The sequence below is a fragment of the Macrotis lagotis genome, chromosome 5 (assembly GCF_037893015.1).
Source record: "Macrotis lagotis isolate mMagLag1 chromosome 5, bilby.v1.9.chrom.fasta, whole genome shotgun sequence".
Taxonomy (NCBI): domain Eukaryota; kingdom Metazoa; phylum Chordata; class Mammalia; order Peramelemorphia; family Peramelidae; genus Macrotis; species Macrotis lagotis.
This window is the reverse complement of record NC_133662.1, coordinates 149886702-149899004: the sequence shown is the minus strand read 5'-3', so window position 1 is coordinate 149899004 and position 12303 is coordinate 149886702. Positions and strand designations below refer to the sequence as shown.

General features: G+C 35.3%; 1 protein-coding gene across 1 annotated transcript in view; it reads right to left on the bottom strand.

The window, feature by feature from the left end:
• Nucleotides 1-236: 236 nt before the first annotated feature.
• The window catches only part of HECA (hdc homolog, cell cycle regulator), a 60972-nt gene continuing 48905 nt past the window's right edge, over nucleotides 237-12303 (bottom strand). Inside the window, exon 4 of the mRNA XM_074187704.1 lies at nucleotides 237-12084. Within this exon, the coding sequence (XP_074043805.1) occupies nucleotides 11920-12084 (165 nt within the window). The 3' untranslated portion in view covers nucleotides 237-11919. The remainder of the gene's footprint in view (nucleotides 12085-12303) is intronic.

Below are 12303 nucleotides of genomic sequence, written 5' to 3'. Positions count from 1 at the left end.
TTATCTCACCGTCTGTTAATAAACTACATTCCAGTCAACTAGAACTAGACAAATACTCTCTCCTTTTCCCTGGTTTCTCTTCTTGGCTCCTCCCATATCTGCTTTTTATCCCATGCCTGTAAAGGACTCATGTTCCCTTAACTAAGATGTTCAATCCCTCCCTTTTCTTTAAAACCCATAACAAATATCACCCTCCTCCTACCACCCCCCCCAGACCCTCTCCCCTTCACCATCTTTCTTAAAGCATTTTGCTCAGACTTCCTCTTTACATTTATCACACTCTCTCAAATCAGTCATTTCACATATAGTATTATAACCCTTTTAAGTCATCTATAATATTCTCAGTTCCTTGAAAAAGTGCCTTCCATATAAGAGATACTTAATAAATGTTTGATGCAAAATTTTTTGAAATTGATCCAAAAATACAAGCTTTATTAGTTCAATTTTATATTAATTTTAACAAAATTTACATTAACAATAGTTAGCACATATATGTGTGTATCTATATATAGCTCTTTAAGAATTGCAAAGGGCTTTACAATAATCTCATTTGATTCTCACAACAACCCTGAGAGATGACTATATCATTATTCCCATCTTAAAGGTAAGGAGACTGAAGCAGACAAAAGTCAACCAACTTACCCTGGGTCACACAGCTAGCAAGTAAATGAGGTGAGATTTGAACTCATGTTTTCCTGACTCCAGGCTCAGCATTCTTTCCAATGTACCACATAGCTGCCTAACCATCCCACAGGACCATCAATGAAACAAATCCTGTCCCTGAGGGGCTCACAGTCTAATGAAAGAAAGAGTAGGTAAATAAATTGGAATATGCAAATCCAACATAACTTTGAAGGTGAAGGCACTAACAGATGGGCTCCAGGAAATGCTTTCTGGAGAAGGTAACATTTGAGTTAACCTGTCTGACAAAAACCAGGGATTCCAAGAAGTTAAGAAAAGAGTACATTTTAGTTATGAGGGACAAATAGAATTTCATGGATGAGGAACAGACACCAATTTGTTTGGGTTTGTTTGGAACAAAGAACATGTAGAAGAGAGTAATGCAAAATGAGTCTGGAAAGGTAGGATGTAAAAAGTTTTAAATACCAAGTAAAGGAACCACTAAATTTTATTAAGCATGTGTATTGGACAAGGCTTAAGACTTTAACAAAAGACTTTCAATAGTCTTAACTAGGGCAATGGTGATGTAAATTGAGAGAAGGGGATAAATGGGAGAGATATTGTGGAAATAGAAATGATAAGATCTGGAAATTGATTGAATATCTTGGGGGAATGACAGAGAAGTGAAAGATGACACCAAGATGGCCAACATGGGTGGTATCCTTGACAGTGACAAGGTATGCTCAGAAGTAGGTTGGGTTTAGGGAGAAAGATAATGAATTCTATTCTGTACATGCAGCCACCTGGGTCAGGAGGTAGTAAATGTTTTAAAAGCTATTGGTAGTCATCTATAAAATCTTTCAAAACCTTTTAAGAATTTTGGACAATGCACGAAAGGGAAAACAGTAATATTAATGGTTTATATTTACACATTATTTCATTATATTTCATAGTACATAGAAGTGGCATCATTAAAGTGATATGTTTGTAGTCAGGAATACATGAGTAGGTCACTTACCCACTTTGGGGCTGGAGTGTCATTTCCTTCTCCAGTTCATTTTACAGAGGAGGAAACTGAGGCAAACTGGGTGACTTATTTAGAGTAGCACAGCTAGTGAATGCCTGGAGTCAGATTTAAACTTAGGAAAATAAGTTTTCCTGGCATCAGGTCTGGCATTCAATGTACTACTCCACCTAGCTGATTTAAGTCTACAACTGTATAATACCAAAAATCAATCAATATATTTATGTGTACACACATACATAAGAAGCAGCATGGCACAGTAGACAGGCCAGTATTGGAGCAAGGAATCCCTGAATTCTAGTCCTTTCTCTGAAACATGTGACCATAGACAAACCTCCTTAAACTACAAAACTAAGAGTTGCCAGATTGCCCCTATGGATGATGTTCACCTAGACCTTATCACACACAATTACCAACAAATACAAACATCTATATATGAGAGACACACATACTAGATCCTCACTAGATGAGTAAGCATCTATCTGCAGACACTGCTATTCAATAACTTGGGCATTTTGATTCTTCCTAGAAAATTTTTAGGTATGGTAATAACTAAAACAGGTGGAAATTGTAGTTTATAGGGCAATGTACCTTTCAGTTTATTATCTTTGATATGTCTTGCTCATCTAACTAGTTTTGGGAGGGATCAAAGTAAACTTACCTATTTGCCCAAGAAAAGTTACATGGAAAGGGACAGGTTACAGTGAAATGAGGAATATGTAACTCATTTTTCTTTAACTATCAACAAAGGGTCAGAGGTAATTATTTCTATTCATACCACAAAAGGGATTTTTCCCAAGTTATTTCCTAAGCCTTGATGGTTAAAAAGTTTCATACATAGGCCTAGTTCAGTTACAATCTAAAAGAACATGTGAATTCAGGTTTTTTTCAGACTTTTAACCTACTTCAAGAAGGAAGATCTAATAATTACATAACCTTTATGTATATCAGTGATCACTTACTAGACTTCTACTCCCTTCTCCTCCCTTCTCCTCTAATTTGTTCAAGGTGAATCTTAAAGGAAGTAGGAAACTACCTATATGAGATCAACACTGAATGTGGTCCCCAACCCAAAATTATCTTCCTGCCACCTACTGGGATGGTGTTTGAAAATGCATCATTGGAGATTCCTTCCCTTAAGTCCGGAAGGTTTTTTGATCTTGAAAAGTCCCTAAGTCAAATGCAATTTGAAAGAGTTGTTACTACGTAATATTTCAATAGGACTTGCAATGAAATAAAATGCAAAGAACACTGGGAATCAAGGTACCTGGATTCTAGTCTTAGTTCTACTAATCATGTAAACTTGGGCAAGTCACTTAGACTCTATTAGACTGTTTACAAATATAGAAAGTGATTTTGTTAGATAAAATGATTTAATGATCCTTGAAATCCGATCTAACTCCAACATTTTATTCTATGTCACTGGGCTAAAATCACGGTTCCAATGATTTAAACAGTGACTCTCACATAAAAAGAGGGTCAACTAAACTATATGAAACTTCCTGCAGCCTACATAATGACTTAGAAAACCATGCATAGATATTACCTGTTTTTTTGATAAATATTTTTCAACTACATTTTAATCTGATTCAGCAGCACACTAAGTGCATGTTTGACACCTCTGGTCTATGGCATAGCACCTGAGACCATGGCTGACAAACTAAAGAAGGGAGATAACCAGTAAAAGAGCAGGAGAATAAAACAAAAAGCAAACTACCTAAATTTTACTAAGTACCTGTCCTAGGCTCATTTCTGCTCATCAATCAACTTCCACTCCATGAGCCTATGAGGGCTTCTGGGCATTAGATGACTGATTAATGAGGCAAAAATGAATCTGTATGAAAGTCTCTAAAATGAAAGTACATATATGGCATTAATTTTCAAGCAATTTTCCAATATCTTACCTACGAGCCCTGAAGTAAAATTAGTTTAAATTCAATTTAATTTTAAAAGGTACAACAATAGTTTCTTTGGGAACATGTGAATGTTCACACACATAAAATGAATCAAAAATCATTTATGAAATCAAATATTGTTGAAAAATATAATACTAGAAGCCAACTGGGATTGCTAGTGAGGTAGAAAAGTCTCTCTCTTTACAAGTGGTAGTAAAACTGTGATATAACTCGAGATGCAGCCTATCCTAGAACAGGGGAAAGCGGACTAAATGTAAAATCAAAAGCCTTGCCAGAGTTTGAATGTTTGCTTTGCCACTTAAATTACCCATGACATTAAGCAAATGACAACTTTTGTTTTTTCATCTATAATGTGAAGGTAGAATAAACTGATATAAGTTCCTTTCCATAATCTTAATTTTTTTTTTTTAGGTTTTTGCAAGGCAAATGGGGTTAAGTGGCTTGACCAAGGCCACACAGCTAGGTAATTATTAAAGTGTCTGAGGCTGGATTTGAACTCAAGTACTCCTGACTCCAGGGCTGGTGCTCTATCCACTGCACCACCTTAGCTGCTCCTAACTTAATTCTAATAATAATTTAATTTGATAATTTACTATTACATTTTTGTTGTTAAAATCATTTAAGAAAGCTTAACCCAATGGAGGGGTATTAATTTCTACTAGTCATTACACCTGAACTTTGGGTGTCTACCATCTGGTGAACAGAACCTATTAACTAATTTTTTTATGGAACTCTCAAGGTATCATGCTTTTTTCTTTCTATAATCTTGTGAGATGGATAATACAAAAATAATCCTAATTTTACAGGCAAAGTTACTGATAATCTGCAAGGTGATGATTTTTCTGAAGTCATAGTTAATGAGTAGAAAAACTGGAACAAGAACTCAACTTGACATTGGTAAAGTTGTGGTCTGTGGGTAAATATACCAATTGGGGGAAAAAGGAAGGGGGGTGAAAGTCCTTCCAAATAAGCCTGACTTCATTAAAGCATTACTGGAGGAAAGATTTGCAAATCACTCACCCAACTCCCCCCAAAAGTGAAGCCCAACTAAACATATTTCGTTTTTTGACAGTTACACAAGAATTATAAACCAAGAAGAATAAAATAGGCATACAATGCCTAAATTTCAAAAACGAAAGAATAAAAGTATTTTACAATTTATGAGGATCTCCCTATTGACAAATCAATGACTTGAACCCAAAGTTCAATGACTTGGTTGAGTAGATTTGAAACTATAATTAGTAATTAATGAATCAATGTCAATCTGGAAAATAATCTCTGGTAGATTATGTGTCCCCATTCCTTATTGCTAAGTGTCTGTTTTAGACTCATTTCTACTCATCAATCAGTTATCATTCCATGATCTTGTAAGGGCTCTGAGCATTAGAGGATTTAAATGAAGATGGCACTGTTATCAAATTTTCAGATGCTGAGAATAAGTATATTGGATGACCAAGAAAGGAACCCAATCATTTCTATAGGTTAGAACAGTGAGTTAAATTTTATAAAGTGCAACTTTTAGGGAGAAATGTAAAGTTATGTTTATAAACAGCTGCCCATCTATTAGCTGGTAATAGTTTTTAATCATTTAAAAGGTAAGTGTTCAAGTTCATCATTTCACATATAAAGCACTGTGCTCAGCTCTGCCATACTTTAGGAAACTGGAAGGAAGTTTAGAGGATATACAAAATAACACAGAGACTAGAAACCACTGCATATAAAAATTTGTTGAAGGAACCGAGCATGAAAATTAGGCTTGTGAAATGACTTATTAGATAAAATCGTCTTATCTGAAGGGCTTCCTTTGAGGTAGAGGAATTAGAAGTTTTCTTCTTGGTCAGATAATGCTGAAATAGGTAGAAGTTGAAGAGAGAGAGTCATGGCTTGATAAAAGGAAAAACTTTTTAACAATCAGAATTGTTCAAAAGTTGTATAGCTAACTCAGATAGTGAGTTCCTTCAATCCAGGAATGGTTGAATGATCATTTGTCAAGGACAGCAAAGTATTCCTCTTGAGTTACAGATCATAGAGGTTTAGGACTGGATGGGACTCCAGAGGTCAAGATCAAGTCTCATTTTATAGAACAGGAAAAGTGAGGCCTAGAGATAAGTCGCTTCCTCAAGTCATACACAGAATGGGTTTGAAGCAGAAGTTAAAACAGTCTTGACTCTACGCTGCTCCCTTCCAACCATGTATTTATACATAAACCTTGACTCTAAAACCAAAACTCCTTCCATTAAAAAGTAAAACTTTATTTTTTCAGGGATGCATAGCTAGTGGAAACAGGAGCATTAAACAATCCAATTTCCTATTTTTCTTTATCAATTACACATAGATTACTTTAACATGCGATATGATGACCTAGCTAGGAAGATTTCTAAATGATAAGAGGCTTCCAAGTACAAAATGAGTTTGCCACTACCAAACTGTAGTTCCAAGCACTATTCATCCTAGTATTTGTTTTCTTTTATGCACTGAAAACCATTATTTTTGTTAGATTTCAATGGCTTTATCCTAGTGCTTTTACAACTCCTGGTCAGTCTGTTTCTAGTTGTTATTCATATGAATTTCTTTACATCTGTTACTGTGAAAATATTTCCTTAGTTTCTTTCCACCAAGGTCACCTCTGGTTCATCATCCAGAAAATTCAAGTCTCTGCATGGTATCTCTCTCCACTATGTATCAAAAGAGTCATTTAACAGATGTGCAGTCACATCTTGATCCTAATTTTCTCACTTACATCTCTGACTTCATAAAAGGGCCTAACATTTTTTCTGAGTATTTTTAAAGTGCCAAATAAAACAGAATGTTTTCAACATGGTCAGAATATTTTGTTCACATAGGCACTTGAATAAAAATGTATGTGTCTTTTAAGACTTAGGCTTTCACCCTATATCTTATTTGATGTTCAGCAGGAGGCAAAATGAAAAGATAAAAGCAAGATAGAGTTGAAATCTAAAGGTCCAAAAGGTAAAGCACTGAAGAACAAAGTGAGAAGTCCAGTTCAGTAAAATAAGTTTCTTTTAATAAGGTGGCAATAAGAAGGCAGATAATGTACTCTGCAGGAGGCAAAGAGGAGAGAAAGGAAGATGGTCTTGATTACCACCCACCTCCCAAAAAAATGAAGGCAAATGATTTTAACCAACTCTTTAAATTTACTAATTTAATCATTTAATGATTTCAGGCCTGTTTCTTTACCTGAAAAATTAGGATGTAATACTTAATGATACCTATGAGTTTTTTCTAACTATGACTTCTATAACCTATTACACATAATTTAAATTACAAAAGGAATTCTGTAACTCTAAATTTCATGCATTAGCATGTGAAAAATTTGAGCATCAGTAACAAGCAGTATGTTTTCTCCAGTGTTACAATGGCCAGTTTCATTTTAATCCTAAGTAAAATACTTTTATAACAAACTAAACAAGATCACCAGCTATCAATCACTTCATTGACTTAGAAATGCTAAGCCAAGGCCCAAAAGATAGCTTTCTCCTCAGCAAATACCAGTGATTGTTACCAAGTGAATAGTGGCTCTCTGGGATTAATTATAATATACCTTATGTGTGTTTAAGAACAATGGCTTGATATAAGGAAAAATGGGCTCTAGACCTGGTTGTAACCAATTAGCTAAATAACCGTAGGCAAGTCACATTATCTGGACCTGGAAACCTCAATCATCCTCACTGTGCAATAAGGTTATTGGACCAGTATGTATGCATACACATGTATGTAAAGTGATGTATGAAAATAGGAATGTATAAACATTATGTACACATACTTCTATGTCCACATTTGCATATCATACATATACATATGTATATACCCTCATGTATATGTACACATACATGTGTACATAATTTATATTTTCATATATACTCACATGTACATACATACATTTCATTTTATATTTTTAAAACAGCTTTCATACTTTCATACATATTCGGTCCAAGAGAGATCAACCAAGGTATGGCTAAATGAGAAAAGCAGGATTAGAATATAATTTAGCTGATTTCACACTTTTTAATAAAAATATATTATTGAAGCTATAGTATAAGCATCAGCATCTACCTCTCATTTATAAACCCCAGACCACATTATAATAGAATTGAAGATTTAAAGACTAGGTAACTAAATATTTTCTACTAATTTCAACTGCTTATTTACCTTTAACATTCCTTTTGATTAAGGGAAAACCTTCCTGTTCCTCATAAATATCACAAAATTTTGTTAACATGACTACATTCCTAGTAATCACATCTGCAGTACCTGGAACCTCCAGATGAATCATCCCTAACACACAGACTCTGTAGTATATTAGCAAATAAAGGATACTTTTGGAAAGCAGAGAGGTCTCATGAATCCCTTATATTTCTTCCTATAAGATTCTAGACTGCTTTATGTGTTTGGTTGGGTTTTCCTTAGGTGGCTAAGATGTCTGAGGCAATTTGCTTCCTAAGGATAATGCAACAAAAGGACTACAAGGAGCTTAATTACAGCTAAGTTCTTTTCTCTGCCTACAATGAAATCTTTCATTATAGGATGGTTGTTACATGGACAGAGACCAAAGGAATGACAGGAAACCATAGAAACTTTTTTTTACACCTTTCTGATCAAATAACCTCTCTTGCTCAAAATTCTCAGGTCAAAGGAAAAAAAGACAGCACATCCACAGAAGCAACAATGTGAGGTTTTTACAACTTTATTACTTTTTAATACAGACAGATCACAAACAGAAATCCTCTTACACCACACACAACAGTACCATAACCAAACATTTCAGTTTCATCAACATTCATTTGTTATATACATTATCTTTCCTTCGTGAAAGTGCAATCCAAGACATCTTGACAAGAAACCTTTACTGACAAGAACACATTTCTGAGCTGGTTTTAATGGTGCCCATCCACTATATCTTCTCTCCATTGCCTGGCAAGAGTAACAGTCAGCAGTAAATGGAAATCAACTGGGTTAGGCAACATTCTGCTGCAGGTTCCACACACTGAACAGTAGTAGCACTCCCCTCCCCCTCCCAGCACCCCACCCTCCCTATTCACCCTTCCACTTCCAATCCAAATGACTGAAGGAGCCAGTTGATTAGATAAAAGAGAAATGTAAACTGTGAGTCACTGATCTAAGCACAGCAGAATTCAGATAATACCTGAAATTAGGCTCTTGGACTAAATGAAGAATTGATTTCTGCAGGTCAGTTATTTGAGGTGGTTGGTCAAGTTACATATCAGTTAACTTTTAGTTCTAGGTATCCCAAAATTAATATGTCCAAATACACTAGACCACCACATAAAACATCCCCCCTTCTTAAATATAACTGCTAGTAAGTGTTGGAAATTAAAGGAAGTCTTTTTAATCTTGTTTGAGCGTTGTCCTGTGTGTTTTGAGGGGATTTGGAGGAAGAGAAAGGGTGTAATTTTTCAAAAAAAAAATATAAAATAAAATTGGTATGCCACTTGGCTACATTATACAACTTCTATCTTAAGAGACAACGACATGGTGCCTTCCCTACCTTTATAGGAAGGTAAGGATAGCAGGTAGAGTGGCAAAGGTTGGATTGAAAAGAAAAAAAAAAGATCTGACATCAAAACTATCTTTTACTTGTTCTGCAATTTACTAATGCACAGAATTTTATTTGCTCATGATGAAACTATACAAAACAAAATAACAAAAGGAAAATGATGAAAAAAAAAGCAGAATCATCTTGAAATAGCTGCACTTAGAGAATGTCACCCTTTGCTACTCTCCTAAGAAATAGAAACTGCATTTCTCAGGTAATTCATGTCTCTTTTTCTTTCCCCCCATACTCTGCCTTCATAACCGCCTCAGTCCTCCCCCAAAGGGGCAAGCTTTAGTGGATATATTTCTTATTCTTATTAACATTCTAGCCAATGAGAAATAACTCAAGCAACTTCCTTTGTGAGAATATTATAATAAATTGTGTTGGCTGGCAAGACATTTACTTACACGCTCCTGTGTCCCAGTTTTATTTTAAACCGCAAAACAGCAGAATTTCCTTTTAGGCAACACAAACAACTTGAAGGCCAATAGTATCATTAAGATTCAAGAATGGTAGAATTTATTACCTTTTTGCCAAAAAGATAAATATATAAATTTGTCTACAAATAGACAATCCATGGCATTCTGATTTCACATCACAGTGCACATAAGTGCTTAAAAAACATTTGTTGACTTGAACTGAATTTTTAAAATAAAAGGCTAAAGTAGCCATTATTTCTTCAAAGACCTGGGAAAAAATATAAAGGGAAAAACAGTTTTGTGGAGAATTCACTTAATATGTCCCACAGGAATATTACAGGCAGATTAAACTGTAAACTCTTTGTTGGGAAAAGAAATGAATTGCAGAAAGTTTACTCTTTAGTCTCTGTAACAATGTCCAAGTGGTACTCTTAAGACAGAAAGTTCCTTCAAAATTTAAGTTTCGGCACCTAATGTACTCAACATCAAAACTGTTCATAATTATAGCTTTGTGTCTTAAAGACAAATATTCATTCTGCATCCCATAAAGTTCTTTTGGTTCAAACAAATATTAGCTGACTGAGTACAGATTTGGCCTCTCACAAATATTTCATTTATTGTTCCTGTGATGAAACACTTTTCAGACCACCAAAATGGCTAAAGGAAAGCACATTTGGAATCAAATAGAGCTGAAAGATAAAGGGCACTGGATAATATTTTTGATTCTCTAATGCTGCTGGCTTTCCACAAAGTAGCAAATGCTGTCTGTGATACACCTAAACTCACTGGCAGTAAAGCCTCAACAATGTTAAAAGACAAGCCAAACTTGATTCCTCTGGGAATATTAAACTGGTATAAAGTGGTTAAGCAATACAAAATATTCAAATAAACTCTGACTCTAGTTTTCAATCAAGTATGTGACAATGTTTCTGGTGTTCTTTGGAAATATTTAACTCAACACACTTAACCAAATTACTTGAAATTAGGGAGTTTTGTTGTTAATGTTTTTTAAAGCACATTCTATGTAAAAATTAGTTTTTGAAAGGAGGGAGGGGACTGTGGTTCCTTCTAAAGTCACTAACAGGGATCTAAGGTTTTTTTATAATTTAATTAGAAATCTTGAATGGAAGTCTTCATCTTAGACAAAAAAGCCAACTTTCTAAATGCTTAATATTTCTATAGTAAAGCCAACAAAGTTTTGCAAAAAATCTTTAGAAGAATAACATTTTAGTGTATACCTTTTATTAATAGCAATAATATCCCCATGTGAAAAGGATAAACCCCAAATAGAAATATTAGCCCTTTTATTCTTTAACATCCTTTAAATGTACCCTCTCCCACCCCCAACTGGTCAAATATGTGATTTTAGAAGGCTCAGCATTTATTAGGCAAGACAAGGCCATAAATGACTCTTTGGAAGGTACAGCACTGATTCCTTTTGAAGCTCACCAGCATTTTTAAGAATCATGGCTGTGAAGTTCACCTGCAAGACAACAGATGCCACTACTATCTTGCAACTGGTACAAACCTGGTACACTACTGGTGAATTTCCCAATTTAAAAGTCATTTTTACACCGCTTTGAAGAAAGAGTTCTAACCACACAACTCTGCAGTCCTGCCTTCCTGAACCAACATGCATCAGTACAAGCCATTTAATATGTTCTCCAGGTCATGAGAAAACCTTGCCTAAAAATATTTGCACCACCAATAATTTCAAAGAGACGTATCCTAACTTGGAACTGAATTCTGGTAGGAATCACTTGACCTGACCGCTAAACTACAATACTGATGGAAAACAGTACACCAGGGCCACTTCCAAATGATGTCAGTGAAGGTAAACTCCACATTAATGCTTACTGCAAAGCACTATGCCAAGATGTAGAATCCAACACTGGTGTGCCTCCTGGCATAGATTTACATTCACATGTCATACAGTTTTCCCTAACCCATGGGAAAATCTGAAAATAGATCAGCTGGAACTGTCTACTGTTTTAATAAGGGCTTTTTCCCACCTCCTCACACTGCCAGACTTTACTATGTGATCAGTTTATACCTACACCATCCCTTCCCTAAAATCTCCCCACCCTTCCCTGTCATCTTTTAACTTAAAGCTCTATCAGAGACAATCAGTGATGGTGATCCCCCACCCCCAGACTCACAAAGTTACTTACTGGGGCTCAGGCCCTGACCACTAACTAAACACTTAGGTGCCAAAGGAGGATGCAGGGTCAATCCCCAGTTTTAGTACATACAAAGAAATTCTTTAAATTAGAAAAGAAACCAATGTCAACAGTGTTTCCTATAAAAGATATGTAATAAAGTAGTAATACCCATAAAATAGCTATTACTAAAGCAAAGCTTTCGTCAATAAGCCTCTAAAACTTTAAAAGAAGAAAATGGCTTCACAAAGTGGTAGTCTAAGTTCCCACAATGGGGGCACTGCTGGACATTGCTGTATTCAGAAAAATACTGCATTCCAATCCGTACATCTATGACTGGTTTTCCACAGTGCTTACAGTTCAGTCGGGCCTGCAAGGGGAAAGAGAAAAGACTTATCAATGAAAGATTTCTGAATTCTTCCTTTCCATTAAAAAAAAAAAAACCAAGTACCAGATAAGTATGACTACATGAGCAAGCAACTAAGCTAAGCTTACCTCCTCTGGAATGGAGGCTATATGCATTGCCCATTCCTCACCCTTCAAGAAACCACACAGGATATAAGAAATGAGTCACTCAATTCTGGAGTTT